The sequence below is a fragment of the Carassius auratus genome, unplaced genomic scaffold (assembly GCF_003368295.1).
Source record: "Carassius auratus strain Wakin unplaced genomic scaffold, ASM336829v1 scaf_tig00019263, whole genome shotgun sequence".
Lineage (NCBI taxonomy): Eukaryota > Metazoa > Chordata > Actinopteri > Cypriniformes > Cyprinidae > Carassius > Carassius auratus.
The window spans coordinates 6,384-24,351 of NW_020524942.1; the positions used below are offsets into that span (position 1 = coordinate 6,384).

Below are 17,968 nucleotides of genomic sequence, written 5' to 3' on the forward strand. Positions count from 1 at the left end.
ATCAGAGTCCATTTAAATAGAATGTGTGGAGAAAGAAAGGGGAAAAAAGGAAATACATGAGGTCTTGTTTACTATTGGGGTAATTTACACTCTTTTTTTCCTACTGCATATTGATTTATATTAATATTTGATATATACATTTTTCTTAACTAGATCAAAACAATTGCATCACATTGACATGTTTTTATTTATACCCCAATATATAGCAATGTATTTTATTAATTTAATGGAATTAAATTCTTAAAAAAAAAAAAAAAAAAAAACATTTTTAAATGCCAGATAATTTGACCTTATTGAAAATATAAGGTTGTAAAATGTCATGTTGCAACTCCCCAAAAACACACTCTCTCTCTCTCTCTCTCTCTCTCTCTCTCTCTCTCTCTCTCTCTCACACACACTCAGGTCAGTAGCTGTTCTTTTACAGTTGTATTTGAACCCTATTTACACCCGTATTTAGTACTGACCATTTGTATGGGCTTGCCTGAGATGGATTTTAATACGAGGTCTAAACGGGGTGTAAGGGAATGTAATAGAGGAGGCAGAGCAGCCGTATGGACTCTTTGATCCTTAAAGCTGCTTTAATCTAATATGTAGTTAGAGCAATACAGTTGGGGCTGGAGCCACACTTTGCTCTCCTACAACCAATTATCATCAAGGTGTTACAACATCTTCACTTTTAGCTGTGCAAAGCTCTCTCACACTGCGTTCACACCCAGCGTTTGGCTTCCAGGAGCCTGTAGACTGTAGCATGTTGTTGTTGGCCCTGATGTAGGTGGTAATCATAGACATTGTGTATATGTGGTTTTAAGCATAAATTAGCGGTTCCATGATGTCAGTCTCTTATGGGATCTTTCTTATTTTTTGCCGGTCACAGGTACGACCCGCCTCCCTCGTGACGGAGAGGTGCCAGGAGTAGATTACAATTTCTTGTCAGTGGATGAGTTTCTCAAGCTTGAACAGAGTGGGACACTGTTGGAGATCGGATCTTACGAAGGTAAACTGCAATCTATAGAGTTTAAACACACATGCTTTTTGATTGGCTATTATACTTTACAATGTTACTTTATTGCCAGAATACCTTTTTTTTTAAAGTTTTTATTTTTTATTTTATTAAACAGTGGTTTACTGAAGAATATGATATTTCTTTAAATACATTCAATTATAATAAAATTGTTGTTTAAAAAAAACAAAAAATAAATCTCAGCATATGCTCTAAACTATTGGGAGCCCTTTTACATTACTATAAATTTACAATTAACAACAGAGCCCAAACTTACATTGAATTACTCATTAATATGCAAACAAAATATTAAAACATGTAAACTGCACATAATGCAGTTTTTAAATTAACCTCTAAATTATAACACTTCTATTTGTTGTTGAAATATATTAATTTAGACAGTGGCTGTCATAACTTGTTTCACAACAGATTTATAGAAACATAAATAGTATTAGTTAAGACATCACAATGATGACTTGCCTGAGGTAAATGAAATGCTACGTGACATGTAGTTTACAAGCTGTTTTATTGATGTCTTTCCATGGTTGAAACACTTAAAGAGTGATTGCATAAGATGTTCATTCATGTTCATTTTACATTAAAACAATTAGTAAAGAGGAATCGATGATTGTGCTCACGCTCAGCACTACAGTTTGAAATGACGCACTTATAAAGTGATGTCATGCCACATCAAAGAGCGTCCAAACTCCATTTAATGTTTTCATTTCCTGATAAAGTAGACATAATTTGAAAGACGGGACTTTTTTAAAATTAAAAGTAAAGATATATAAAACTGGAAGCCTCCAATGAAGTTCCACTTGCGCAGTGGTTAAAATCCTGTATTTGATCGGTACACAAATAATTATTTATTTTAACATCTTTAATCCAATATTTTCAGATTGTCAATGTCACAAATGTACTTATTCAATAAGTTACCTGACCTAGAAATAGCTCATAACCTTAATAATTCTTATTTATATAAAATTGTAACATATTATCTTACTACTTTTTTATTCTAAAATAAAATCTGCTACTCTGTACGTAAACGATCGCTGCAGACGCACCACTCCTGGAACACAACTGATGGACCGCAATCGCGTGAACACTGAAATCCGTTAACATGGGTGCGTAAAAAAATACGAAACGCATACGCACTGCAGACGGATTATGTGTGAAACAGGCGTAAGGTTGTTTGCACCTTGTGCCTTGTGGAATTCGTTTACAGCTTTCTCAAGCACTGTGTGATGCATTTTGGAAACAGGAGATGAGCCACTGGTCTAATGCACCACCTGGCTTGAGAAACCCGTTCTCAAAGACTTAACGTTACATTTAGTAATTATTTGGGTTGCACACATATTCTGAATGCCTTCGGTAGAATTCAAATGAGCCATTTTAATCTAGATTAATCTAGATTAATTCCAAGATTAAAAAAATGTATCTATGCCCACCACTATATATATATGTATGAATGTATGAATGTATGTGTAATTATAATTGATAAAAAAAAATTCACATTAAAAAAACATGGAAAAAAAGTGTTTAATCATTGGATTCCTAACAAATGACACATCTTGACATCTTTATATTTACTCCATCTTGCTGTTGTTTCGTCAAAATAAATCTCTTTATTAATATAAAGGTTTATCACTTGGCCCGACATTGCTGAAATCCAGATGTATTACTCTGATTGAAATGATGTGAAGTGCTTTTCTTTCAGGCAGACAGCTCTGTCCATTGTATGCACTCATTACCACCTGATTGTCCGGCCAACACTGATACCATTATCTCCCTTGCACAAACTTCACGAAGAAAAGCAGTCATTTTCATATTAGAGCATTTTCAAAATCCCACATCATCATGTCTTTCATTTCCTTTAACCCTCCTGTTCTGAATGCTGGTAATATCCTCTTGTTGCCTAGGTAACTATTATGGAACACCCAAGCCGCCCAGCCAGCCCCCTAGTGGGAAAGTGATTACTGGCGATGCTCTGCAAGACAGCCTTCCTGGTTCCCAGCCGTCGACCCCACGCCGAACCAAGTCCTACAATGAGATGCAAAATGCTGGAATAGTGCCTACAGAGACTGAGGATGATGATGAGGTTCCTGAAATGAACAGTAGCTTCACAGGTCAGCAGCGAGCTGATTTGTTTGCCTTTCCGTCTGGCACATGGGAGAAAGCATGAGTGATGCCTCTTTGTTGCTTTCCTTTTCCTTCGCCATTACGATTCAGGGAGGAAGGGGGAAAGGGCGCCATCTGGCTGTAGTAGGGGGTTTTGTTTGTGTTTGAAAACCCCAAGATGGACTCTCCTTGTCTATATTTATTGATATGACAGTTATGCTCTACCAACCTTCACACTCTGTATCAGAGTATTTGATGGGTTACATTTTGTGATTAGATTGCCATGTGATATAGCTGCTGTCGATGAAAGGTATTGACATCTTCTGTAATCTGATCAAAAGTGCACAGCACTAATCATAGGAGTCAACAGTTTTGTGATGCGATTCTGTTACTCAGATTATATTTACAGTGTGCACATTGTGAACTGGACAACAATGAAGCACCGCCCACTGACCTGTCAATCAATCTTTGTGCTAAAGGAAAACATTTACCCAATCTGAGTAGGTGCACACCTTTTAAGGTTTAATTAATGAAGCTGCTCAACTACAGTAATGCAGAGCATTCTAAATGTCACATTTGCTGTGCGATTAGAAACTAGGAGTATATTCGGAAGCAGTGCTTTTTTTTGTGCTTTATGAAGTGACACACCAGCACAATCGTTCAGTTTTTTTTAAAGAACTGCATAATGCTTAATATTTATTTGATCAAAAATAAATTCAAATCAGTAATAGTGTTAAATAAGTTTAAAGTTAAATTAAAAAATAATTATTTTAATATATTTTTAAATATTATTTATTCCTGTGATGGCAAAGCTGAATTTTCAGCACCATTACTTCTAATAATATCATTCTAATATACTGATTTGCTGCTCAAGAAACAAATTCATATTATTATCAGTTGAAAACAGTTAATATTTCGTTGGATGTGAAGCATTTTTATCCAGGATTTTTGAAAGTACATATGCACAGCATTTATTTCAAATCAATGTCTTTACTGTCACTTTTGATCAGTTGAATGCACGCTTGCTGAATAAAAGAATGAATTTATATCTTACTGACCTTGAGTATTTAAACAATAGAGACGCATTTGAGACATGCCACTATTACTGGGTGTTAACAGCACAACTTGTTTGAATCACCTAAAACGGTTGTAAATACCAGTAAATGCCTGCTCCTTATTACACAAGCTCATTTCTGTAAGCATTTACATCAAGAGTATATTTGACTGTATGATAATTTTTCTTTTATTGCGTGTTATTTTCAATATCCAAGTTTATTCTAGGGCCCTTGATTTAGAAAAGGCAATAAGCTGTCCTATTCATACATGTTCATGGCTTTCATTTGGCAGAGTGGTTTGATTTAAAGCCGCAAATTAAGTCAGGCGTGCCATGCAATGTAGTTGAGAGTTGATTTGTTTAGATTCCTCACCTCTTCAAGAAGGTTAAGTGTTAACTGTTTATACTCCTATTGATTTGAGGGGATGTTTGGTGATTTTCAGTTTGTGGTGTGGGTGGGAAAGTGTCAGACAGCCAGGTGTCGGTATGCGTATTTGTGTACAGTAGAGTGTGAACAGTTTACAGGAAATGGGCCTGGTGCCACTCTCCAAATCATTAGCTGTAGCAAAAGTACATTGCCACAGTCATTTAGGCTGCAGTTCTGAACCAGAGCCTTGTTGAACTGAGAGGGTCTGTATTTGTGTTCTGATCTTATGTGTGCATGCAGGAGACTCGAGTGAACTGGAAGACCACCCCTCTGTGCGGCCCTTCCCCCGCGACTACGTTCAACCCTACAGGCTCAACAACACCTCGGCGTCAACCACGGAGAGCTCTCAGAACACACTCACACACCCCGGCTATCCCACGGAAGAGGACCCTCTGGGGCCTCTGCCCGAAAACTGGGAGATGGCCTACACTGAGAGCGGAGAGGTCTACTTTATAGAGTAAGAACCAACTGCTGCCTTTATCGTTTACAGCGACCACAAAACATTTTTGGAATTTGTGAAAAACGCACAGATGTCTGGATAAATAATGCTAAATATCAAACCAAGTAGCATTTAAATTTTTATATTTCATACTTTCCTACTGAAAATATAATTATATTTGATAATTAAGTAAATGTTTAAATTCAATTTGAAATAAATTAAGAACAAAAACGAATAAGGAAAAGGCTAAATTTAACTAATATGTATTTTTTTTTATTAAACTTATAAATAGCAAATATGGTCAGATGTTTAGATATGTAAAATAGGGTAACGGATAGTAAAATAAATCAATATAGGGAAGTTGATAATTATAGGGCAACAGATCAATAAAAAAAATCAAAAGAGAAGTTAATGCATAAATAAGTCACTTCATTCTCACAAATTAGAATAGCTGTATTTTAATTTTTATCATAATATCTGTGATAATTGGTTATAATAATGTAATAATGTTATTCAATATTTGCTAGTGTTATTTAAGTTGTAAATTATTTTTTAATAATCTTATTTAATATCAATAATATTTAATCTTTAATATATTTGTTAACTTGTTTATGATTGTTTGTTAGTGTTTTTATTTTTATTATTATTATTTATTTTTCAAATGGGTGTCATACAAAAGATATTAGATTTAAGAAAAGTTCTACAATCATTTGTTTGAAGATGCAACTTGGTTTGATCTTTTGAATTTAAAGCAATGAAATGCTTACGTTTTAAACTGTGCTTTTCACACGATTGTCCAAAATTCCTTTAATGCTTCTGGGAAGTGCTATTGCTATTTTGAGATATTTCTATGCATAGACAGACAGCACTATAAATACCTGAGGTTACAGCAGTTTTGTGTTTCTTATTTTAAGCTTATATATTGCTACTGGCAGTTTTTCAGATATCAAGTCGGGAAGTGTCAAACTTTAGTATACATTTTCCTGCCTGCTGGGATGCAGAAAAAAGCCACAGGATGTTATTCTGCAGGCATATTTTAGAACAATGCCTCACTGTCTGTGTTCTGCATCTATTCATAGCCACAACACAAAGACAACATCCTGGATAGATCCCCGATGCCTGGACAAACCTCAGAAACCCCTGGAGGAATGTGAAGATGATGGTATGGATACCAGTTTTTGTCCAGTTTGCTTGTGCTAATATCCGTTTCATGGTGACATGCATTCATAACACTTTTTTTTTGCGAGTGTTTTTGTGGTGTTGTGCATACATATGCTTTTAGTGTTGCAAATCTAAAATTTTAAATAATGTTTGTCACAATAGCAAATACAGCTTTAGACCTTTAGGTAACCATTCATGCTCAAGCCCGCACATCAGCCATTGTAATCTCACCATAGCCTGTAGATGGCGCTCTTGAGCTGTTAAAGCTATAACAGCCAATCTCATACCCTGTGACAAAATGACTAAGGCAGCCGGTATAATGCTATAAGGAGGGTCTGGATTATATTGAATCTCCTCACACAAAAACAAATAGCTCCTTTGAACCTCCAGGTTTCCTGTGCAGTGGAACTTGGAGTGATTTCAAGAGCAGTTTTATGATTATGCTGAATAATCCTGTATTAACAGCCACAATCCTGATCATTTAGCTGTTAATAAATGCCACTAATTTTACATTTTATGATTTGTGTCAACTTTTCCATTTTGTATATAATATGGTGGCATAATTATAAAGCCTTGAAGTTGTTATTTTGCTTTTTTTTTAATCAACTAACCCTCTCTGACACCCTTCCTCTCTTTTTCTCGCCCCACTTTGTGCGCACCTGCTCCCCTTTTACTCTCTCTCGAGAAGAAGGGGTACATACAGAGGAATTGGACAATGAGCTAGGTAGGCCACTATTCCACAGGGAAGCAAACCCGTAAAGACTAAACCTGCATGTTATTTTGGGGGGTAGCTCGATGCGTCTGTGCTGCTTTGGGACCAGATGTTTTCTCTCAAATGCTTAACTTAATTATGAAAACCCACCCCACAATTGATCCCAGATCAGTGCAAAGGGTAACGTCTGCCCACAGTGCACCTGCACTGCTGTGTTTCAGTCTAGTTGTTTGGTTTTCATTTTGGAACGACCGTAAAACCCATTTCATTACTTTCAAACAAGGTTCACTTGTGATGTCATTGGCACTGCATGGTATAAAATATTCATTGTTACTATTTCTACCGCTGAAGCATTTGCAGTTTAACTCAGGATTCTCGCAGCTGGGAGTGGTTCCGTTTTCATTATGCATGCAAATAGCTCTAGAGATCCGAAACTATTATGACGAGCTAACGGTGAGAGTCAAATCATTGAATAATTTGTTGCTTTAATCGGTTTTAGCATCGTCAAAGCACACTATATCAACACGCAGAGCTCTCTCTGCTGTTCAATGTGCCTTTGTAATTGAAGGGCTGATTCATCATTAGTAATGGATTAGGTGATGCAGGCAGTGGCCTTGAGAAGCCCTGTGTTTGTGTCCGGGGCTGATTGGAAGAGCACAGTCAAAAGCTATTGATTTGAGAAATCGGAGCCATTAAATAGATGCCGTGACTGCGGGATGTGGGCAGTAGGTACGAGACTATCCGGTCACACGGTAGAGACTTGATCCTGTAGAGAGGGAAGATGGGATGCAAACAGATTGATGACCAATTTGTCAGTAGAGTCGCAGTAATGATTTGGGGGATGGACAGGACGTACTGGCTAACAGTTCCTTTTTGTGGACAGTTAACGCTCTCTTCTTAACCAGTCTATATATATATATATATATATATATATATATATATATATATATATATATATATATATATATATATATATATATATATATACACGTCAATGAATAATTTCTAAATTGTATTATTTTGTTGGGTGAAATTTCATGATGCAAATTCTTTACATTAATAATTTTTTAAAAGAAACTACAAAAAAGGATAAGATTAAGGTTCCATTTGTTGACATTAGTTAATGTGAACGGGTAACAATGACATTTTTTTACATTTCAACACTAATTCATTATTAAATATTAAATTGAATTCATATTAAGCGCAAAAACAATCATTTAAAATAAATTTTCATTAAAAATGTTGGAGCAAAACGCTGTTATTTTACAATTTTCCTTGAATTTTTATAGATTTTCCTTGAATTAAGATATTTTACTTTAATTATAAAATTTTTGTTTGGCAGTCGTAGCTGCCAGTCATTTTACTGTTTATTATTATTATTATTTTACAGTTTAAAGCTGTTTTTTCAGAGATTTTTCCCTCATTGAATTAATATATTTTATAATTTTATGTTTTTGTTTGGCAGCTGCTGCTGCCAGTGATTTGACCATTTTTTAAAGAGATTTTTACAGTGTAATGTAAGTTAAATCATAGCATTAAGTAATGGGACCTAATTGTAATTTGTTAGCAAATGATTTAGCTGCAAAAATAATTGTTTATACAGGTTTCCCCAAAAATTCCCCCTTGCTGTTATTAGTCAAACAAACATATAATCCGCCCTCAAACTCATGTCATTGGTTGATCCTGTGTTGCGATGTGATCTGGTGCAGACAGATCAATAGGTATGTCCTAATTCACATACTTTTCTAAGTATGCACTGTACTAAGCCAATTTGTAGTATGTGATTGTGATACTGAGTCACTGCGGATTTCAATAAGAACCTCAGATTTCCAGATAATTCAGACTCCAATGCATGATGATAAATACATAATGCATAATGTATACTGTATCATCTGGGATGCCACTAATGTTCTGAATGTTTTACAGAATTAAAGTGTTTACACTTTTGGGCAAATGAACCTACATGGCTTAGTTATAGTGATTTTTAGGCCTTTATTTTTTACCCCCAGCTAATTATTTTAACATCTAAAAAATTACACACTTAAACTTTCTCAAATACAACAATGATTTATCGGCAGCTTGTCTATTACACATTTGCGCAAATCCTATGGTGTAAATTTCACAAAAAAAAAACACCTGTTGATTAATTGTTAAACTCATGAAAGATCAAGAAAGGTGAAGATGCATTAAACAGAGGCTTCTGAGAGAATCGTTGACGAGTAGATTGTTATTTGTAAGTAATTGTTGGTTGACATTTATAGATTCATTAGAGCACTAAAGGAGTCGGATGTATTTGCTATTGCTTCTCTGAAGAGATAATGAGTTCTTGCTTTCACAAAAAAATAGAAATGTGTTCTGCTTTCATTGGCCTATTAGAAACTGGCACTGGCAGGTTTTCTTTATGGGTGGTGTTGTAATGAATTTCCTGTGTGCTGCAGGCTTTATGCTAATACAACAGCTCTGTGTCCCAGGTGCTATGACATTTCAGGCATTGCCATTGTAAAGAAAGCAATATTTTCATATGCATGAAAGCACATTTCAATGTCAAACGTGGCTGAGCCTTTTCATGATTATTCTGTTATTCTAGCGAAGACATGTTGTGTATCGTTTTGCCTTAAGAGCGTCGCCATCAAAACTCTGAGTATCTTCTGTTGTTTTTGCACACTTGTCAACCTTGCCTGAAATATTTGGTGCGGTTCGTTTTTTTGTTGGTTCCCAGTTCAAGAGATTTGTAAATGCCGGGGGAACTCATCTGCTGTTTATGTAAATATCACAACGAGGATTTGTCAGCTGTGTCTTTGGAGACGAATGACAGACCTGTACACAAACTTTTTACTGTTATAGCATATTCTGTATCTCTAGTCTAATGTCTCACTTAATATGGAGGTCCTTGGATATTTCTTGAAGAGTTTGCATTACATTTGATTAAATCTGAGTCGTATTGATCAGTTATTGTTCTTTAAATCACGGTTAACCTGTGTTTATGTTGTTATAATTCTTTAACGCTTCTGTGTGTAGAACACTGATTCAGCATCAAGCCGTGATTGATAGTTCAAATGAGTCACTCAATGCTCTTTTATAGACTCAAAACCATCACTTTAACAGTAGGGGATGGTTTTGTTCTCTTCTTCATGAAAGGAAAAAATAGTGTTTTCTGTTTTGGTTTTCTTTAGAATTTTTTTTCTGTGGTAGACTATATATCTCTTTGACATCATAAAAATAACACATAAAAGTAATATAACAATAACCAACACCTTAGAACATCTGGCAACCAATCAGAATCCAGAATTCTGAATGGCAAAGTTTTTAAAAAATGATGCTTTGCATAGTAATTATATAATCTGCTTCAAATGGTCATTATAGTTTTTAAACGTCTAGCTTGTTCGTTTGAAACCTCTTGAATTTGAATTGGTTGAAAAATCAAGACATCATTTTCCAAAGGACTTGATAAAAGCCTCATTAAATGAGTTCTAATGAGCTGAAAATGTCTTCTGTTTTGCTTCGTTTCCAGAGCTGCCCTCAGGCTGGGAGAAAATTGATGATCCAGTGTACGGGGTGTATTATGTTGAGTAAGTGACTCATCAATATTACCGTCAAATCATCTTTAATATATGACATCATCCTGAAGCATGAAAGAAGCAACCGCCATCTTTTTGATTGGGTCTGTTCTGTTTCGGCTGTGCGCACCCTTTGTTACTGTTACTATTTGAAATCTTGCTCTCTCTCTCTTTCCCTCCCCTTCAGAGGGACCCTTGGGTTTGTAGCACATAAATATGAATGCATTCATGTGTTTTGATGTTGTTTCAAAGCAATACCTCAGAGGCAGGAAGCCTTCCAGTTTTTGTCTTTGGAGATGTCTACATACGTTTTGAGCAGTATTTGCCTAGTAAATTGTGCAAGTGGCCTGGATCGCAGCTGGGCGCAATCTGTATTTTTTTGGTAAAAGAGTTTTATTTTAGGCTGTTGAGCTTGTCTAGTCTGGTGAAGAGATTTTGCTATTAAGAACAGAAGATGAGAGAGAATAGCACACTTTTTTGCCCCTCAGTTTGAAATGAATTTTAAATGAATGCAGAGGCTTCCAGCCATAGTTTAAGCCTCTGTTATTGCTTTTTCTCTGAATTAATTCACTTTATTTCGCGTCCGCTTACCTGTTCTCCTTATGCTCAACCTTTACCTGCCCTCTCATTCTATTTCCTGTTTCTGTTATTGACTGTGTCCTCTGCTCGCTCATCTTTATCACCTCTCTCTCTCTTTCTCACTCTTTCCCTTTTCTCCACCTCCCAGCCATATTAACAGGAAGACGCAGTATGAAAACCCAATTCTGGAGGCTAAAAGGAAGAAGCAACTGGAGCAGTCTCAGCCCGCTGAAGGTGAGCGGTATATCCGAGGTTCGTTTCAGGCCCAACATGCCTCCATTTTCTTTTTCTTTTTTTCTTTTACACATTTCTGATTGTCCGTGTTTTTAATTTAGAGTTTTGTTGCAGCTTTGGTTTTGGGATTACAGTAAATCTTTCCATGGCTTAAGTTTTTTTAATTCATTTAATTTAGCTATTTCACTGATTTATTACTGCTGAAAACAGTGCGTTAGGTTTTTTTTCATCAATGTTTAATTCTTGAAAGAAAACAAAAAGAGAAGCCTAACATCAAGTGGATACAGGTGATTTTTTATTTTTATTTCAGTACACAAGACTTGATGCATTTTAATGAATAAATGATAATGGTTTAGGCTAGTTTGTCTTTTTTTTTTGTTTAACTTATTAATTTTATTCCTAGTTAATAACAAGGGGAATCCATTTTTTATGTCAACATCAAATAACATTTGCAATCCATTTTTCTTCCTTAATGTTAATATTAAATATTTAAAAAGTAGCCTTTAAAGTCAAAATTAGCTCATCAACATTTACTTTCTTAAAAGAATAATTCACCCAATTATTCTGTCACCATTTCTGAAAACAAAAGAACAGAATCTTTACTAATAAACAATGCTAATAAACTGATTTTGATTCTGAAAGTCATACAAGTTCGGAACTTTACCCTTAAGAAAATGAATTATGAGCTCATGTTAAAGGCTACTCATTCTTTAGAAAGTTCTACTCAAATGCAGGTTGCCATGCTGGGACATGTCCTTGATCTTGTTCCCAGCCAACTCAGCTGAATATTGCTTTCTTGATTATCTAATAACTTCTCCCTCAAGTCCAAAAGTATCTCATATTCTGCCCGTGATTGTGATACAGTGCTGACAGTATGCAAGTTTTATACTTAGAGGAAGTTAGGACACCATGGGGGCTCTAAAGGTGTAAAACCTGGCAGCTGCACAGCCTCAGTATTAGTTTGAATAGACAGGAAATGCGACTGGCTTGAGAGACACACGAAAAAGGAAGTGCACCCTTCACTCTTTCAGAATGGATAGAGGAGCATTCGCCAGGAGCACCGCTAGCAAGCTATGCTGCTAACCACCAAGAGACTTACAGAGAACCCGGCATCGCCCCTCCACTAGCACCCCAACTGGGGGCTAAACGTATGTGCTGCCTCCTTTTTTTGTTTGTAACAAACACACACACACCCGTGCGTGCCGTATTCCTCTGTGGACATTCACTATTCACTCACTCCTTTTCACTTTTTCCAAGTCTTCCTTCCCTCAGCTCTCTGTCTCGTCCGTCCCTGTGTTGTTTGAACGCTTGCTGATAAGCTGCTTATTTAAAGATTGTAAACACTCTTTTTTTGTGTGGAAGATAATGCATTTTTCTTCACACCATGTTCCATTTCTCTCTGGTGTCTTGATGCGGGCACTTGTTCAATTTCTGTGGTGGCTTTCTAAAATGTTAGATACAAAAGATGCATTATGGTCAAAGTCAAGGATGAAGAGAAATGCTGTCGTTTCAAAAGATTGTATCAGTAATGATTTGATGCATTAAAATTCAGCCAGTGCTTATGCTCTTAAAAATATGAATATGTTAGAAAAAGATGACCTTGGACATATGTGTGTGTATATATACGTATACGTACACACACACACACACACACACACACACACACACACACACAAACAAACAGTTTTAAGATTCTGTACAGTGGACTTATAATAGCTCCATAGAAATTCTGGGATTCAGAATCACATTGAAATCTTTTTCACTCAAATTGGTATGTTCGCAATATAATCTGAAATGAAAAATCAGTATTAAATTAGAAAATCGAAATACACACATACATTTACACTAGCGGACTTTTGGACCCCATTGTATATTCATTTTGTGCATATGTGTGCATTTAGATTTTACTGTGTTATGGACAGCTCTGTTTCTCTGTCTGTCACGTTTTCGCTCATGCATACATATATCTTTATCAAGTCCAGTCATTTGCATTCAGTGTACAGTGTGTCTCTCTCCTTAGGGTATCTCTGCAGCTTTCACCAATTCTTCTGTCAAAACAAACCATGATGAACAAATCATACGTCATCTTTCTAGCCTGTGATTGGCTGCTTCTTCTGTGTTCGCTCCTCCATTCTCTCCTCTCATTCTAACTTGTATCTTGTACTAACAGCAGTTTTGCTCTGATCTAGGACTGATAGCCAGCTGGTGCATCTACTAACATTCATTTTGCCATTTTGCTGTACAACTATGATGATGCAAAACAGTTATTTCACAAATTATTCTCATGATGGTTCAATTAGGATGATGACATGACATTAAAGTCATAGATTAAAGTAAGACAGATCAATACTTATGTAAGAGATAGATAGATAGATAGATAGATAGATAGATAGATAAATAGATGAGTTAGTAGTTAGACAGTTTACAGACAGACAGACAGACAAGCATACATATAAAAAATATGCTGCTTTTGTCAAGGCAATTTAATTACACTGTGGTTGGTAAAGTTAACTACAGCTTTTGAAACTCAAAATGTTCTTAAGATTTGTAATACTCAGAGGTATCAATCCATAACCATCTCATATAGAGGGGCCAACAGATTTACTTTTGCATATTCCTATAGCTCACAAATGGTGCAATGCTTTTCTTACTGCAGGAGGGAAGCCATTTTTCACAAGGAACCCTGCAGAACTAAAGGGGACATTCATTAACACCAAGCTGAAGAAGAGTAGGCGTGGGTTTGGCTTCACCGTGGTAGGAGGAGACGAACCAGACGAGTTCCTGCAGATTAAGAGTCTGGTGCTTGATGGACCAGCCGCTCTAGATGGAAAGATGGAAACAGGTACAACTGAAAACTGTGGTCTCATAACACATCTTTGAGTTGTCTTCGTTCTTGGGCCAACACCTGGTTTTTGTTGTTCCCACAGGTGACGTTATCGTGAGTGTGAACGACACTTGCGTGTTGGGTTACACACATGCCCAGGTTGTGAAGATATTCCAGTCCATCCCTATCGGTTCTATGGTCGACCTTGAACTTTGCCGTGGCTACCCCTTACCCTTTGACCCCGATGACCCCAACACCAGCCTGGTGACTTCTGTGGCCATTCTGGACAAGGAGCCCATCATTGTCAATGGAAAAGAAAGCTACGATTCGCCATCAAGCCACGGGAGTGAAACTACAGTTGGCGGTGGTAGTTTGAATGGCTCCAGCGACCCACCTCGCCCCAACAGCCCTTCAGCAGAGGTGGCTTCCAATGGCTCTCACGGTTATCCCAGCGACGTGGTGACATTGGCATCTTCGATCGCAACTCAACCCGAGCTCATTACTGTCCACATGGAGAAGGGTGACAAAGGATTTGGCTTCACAATAGCAGACAGCCCGTCTGGGGGAGGCCAGCGAGTGAAGCAGATAGTGGATTACCCACGATGCAGAGGCCTGAGGGAGGCTGACATCATCGTGGAGGTTAACAAGAGGAATGTGCAGAACCTGACGCACAATCAGGTGGTCGATCTGCTCAGCAAGTGCCCTAAAGGCAGTGAGGTGACCATGCTGGTGCAAAGAGGTGAGCTCTAAAGGAAATTATGATTTTAAATGTTATCAAAGAGGAAAGAAAAGAATGCTTTCACAGCAGGCACTTGCAAGTGAAAACGTTCTAAGCTCTGTTAGTCAAAGCTTACAGGGTTTATGGCATCATTAGACTGCACAGATAAAACATTTCTGAAAGACACCATTTAGCAATAATTATTTTGATATTATGGCTGATAACCGATAAGAAGTTGATATAAAAATTCAGTACTATTTTGTCTAAATAGATTGTGGGGTCGAGAAGATAAGAAAATATATTATTCTCTTATTTTCACCAAGGATGCATCAATTTGGTCAAAAATACAGTAAAAAGAGTAATGTTGTGAATAATTTTACTGTTTAAAATAACTGTTTTCTGTTTTAACATATTAAAAAAAGTATAAAATTTAGTTGATTCCTGTGATGGCAAAGCTGAATTTTCAGCCACCATAACTCCATTCTTCAGTGTCACATGATCCTTCAGAAAATATTTTAACATTATGATTCGTATACTCAAGAAACATTTCACATTATTATTCATGTCGAACAGACATGTAGCATCGTAAATGTCTTTACTGTCACGTTTGACCAATGTAATGCATCTTTGCTGATTAAAAGTATTAAATACTTAAAACCCTAGCCCCAAACTTTTGAACATTAATGTATGATATGCATCCCTATCAAACAAATCTCTAATGACCCAGAACAGTTTCTGGTTGGCCGCTGTTTCCTGTTTAAGTGGGAGCTTCTGCTTTTACAAATCTAGTAAGCTTTCTTTCTAGCTTTTTCTGACTCTGCTGTTGTTTTCTTGTGCATGGGAATTTGAACAGGGTCCTGCAATATGGACCTGACTTTATGCAGATTTTTAAAAGTCTTGCCACTCGAGTGTAGAGAAGGAAGTATACGTAAAAGAAACCACAAAAAAGGAAGAATGAGTTCCTGAATGAGAGCTCATGCACTGCAGATGTAGAGAGAGTGACACAAAAGTGTCCAGACAGAGACAGTCTCAGGTGAGAGGTATTTTCCCTTGAGACCTGCCAAAATCAGCTGTCTGTTAACCCTCATCAGATACCACCACACAGCTTTCTCTTTTTCTTTTGAATTTTGGGGGAAGAAGCTGAGATGGGAATGTGGTGGTTACCTGCTACTGGTGGAAATCCTCAGCCTTAAAGATGGCAAGAGAGAGTGAAAGAAACCAAGAAAACAGACTAAGCAGAAAGGAGAGACGTGTATGTGTGTGTGTGTGTGTGTGTGTGTGTGTGTGTGTGTGTGTGTGTAAAATGATAGAAAAAACTGAATACCACTGTTAAAGAAACAAGTTACATCTCATAGAAAGTTGCAGTTTGAGAGAATTACCCCAAGAATTTTGCGCACACAAATCCCGAGGTCTTTCAGAACTTTAAAATCCTGTTTTCCCTGTTCTCAGTGCATTCAGTCAGAGCCTGGCACTCGGATTATTAATTTGATGAATTGAAAGCACTTTTATCCGTCTTGTGTAAGTGCTTTTAACAGGGCCAGGAAATTGCTGCATGCCAATTGCAAGGCCAGAGCCTGTTGTATTAAAACATCCCCATTTGTCATTTGGGACAGTTACCAGCATGTAAACAAAAGTGTGTGCAGTGCTTATATCTTTTATGGCTCATCAATAGAGCTGCCGCCTTGCTATTTCAGTAAAGCCAAATCGTCCTCCAGGATTTGACGGCCTACTGAACTGACGTCACACAACCTGTAGTGTAATTTATGAATTACACAGAATAAGATAGCAGGACAGAAATGCTCTGTTTTATATCTATGTGGCTTAAAGTATAACTAAATATATTTTTTTGCTGTGTAAATAATAATAAAATAAAATACAAATTACAATTAATTATAATTACAATTTGATAATTGTGTGTGTGTGTATATATATATATATATATATATATATATATATATATATATATATATATATATATAATATATATATATATATAATATATATATATATATATATATATATATATATATATATATATATATATATATATATTCAAATTATGTTTTGCTAACATTTGCAGAATGTTAATTTATAAATCTTAAAGCTGCAAAAGGTCAGAGAGAGGGTGGGTAATGATAATTTAATACTAAACCATGACTGTTTTGGTGCAAAATACCTTTACTAACAATATATGTGGGTCTTAGGGAAAAAAGATAAAACATTTATGTCAAAACCTTTTTAATTGTCCTTGAAGTAATCCAAGTTCACACCAAAGATGTTCTCTAAAGTCTCTCAAATGTGTATGGGATGTTTTAAGTATTCTCTGTGCTCACATCTTACCTTTAATTACTGGCCTTGATGTCATGCAGCATATCCTACCACACATAAGCAGACACACACACAAACACACACACACACAGACAGACCATCCTTTTTCATCAACACTCACCCATCGCTGGCCTACCAATTAGAGTAGAGTCCGAAGAAAAAGCTAATGGGTAGAAACATGATTTGTGTCTCTTTATTAATTTAAACACACACACACACACATGCGCACATATACTCACATGTTGACTCTGCACCATGTTTGGCCTATTAAAACCCATTTCTCAATGTGGGAAATGCACTATGGCTCTGCTGGTTCTCTGGATAATTGACTCATATATAGATCTAGATCTGTAGATGGTTTGGCTTCACTTGATCTTCATTTTAGTTTTTGTCCATTTTTTGTGCCTCTGGTCCAGCAGGTTAGGTGGGTGGTCTTAAAGCTTTATTACTGGTACATCATTGTTTGAACATTTTACTTGCACATTAAAACCGGGCTGTTGCACTGTAACACTGTGGCTTTCCTTAAGGAACTATTTTGGGTTAAATGCAGGTTAAACTCAATCAACAGCTTTCACAGCATAATATTGATTCCCACAAAGGAAAGTGAATATTTAAATAATTTTAACTATATTCATTTTTAAATAATTTGATAAAATTTGCACAAAAAAATCAATAAATTATAAGGTTATTAATATTTAAAAAATTATAATCATGAGACATATGAAAGTGAATGGGGCTATTTTTTTTTAAGTGTTAAAGCAGAAATATGAAGCTTGATATTTTATAAAAGCACTTACTAAAATTTTGTAATTTCAAC

The 17,968-nt window shown here is 36.2% G+C and overlaps 1 protein-coding gene across 1 annotated transcript; it reads left to right on the forward strand.

Moving 5' to 3' along the window:
- Positions 1 to 819: 819 nt before the first annotated feature.
- On the forward strand, positions 820 to 14,870 carry LOC113076194 (membrane-associated guanylate kinase, WW and PDZ domain-containing protein 1-like; the record flags this gene model as incomplete). Its single annotated transcript, XM_026248857.1, has 10 exons — positions 820 to 994; positions 2,920 to 3,126; positions 4,840 to 5,056; positions 6,118 to 6,200; positions 6,888 to 6,923; positions 10,423 to 10,480; positions 11,196 to 11,281; positions 12,313 to 12,429; positions 13,938 to 14,123; positions 14,209 to 14,870. Coding segments are annotated over 10 exons (1,812 nt in total), but the record flags the coding sequence as incomplete, so codon positions are not given.
- Positions 14,871 to 17,968: the final 3,098 nt, after the last annotated feature.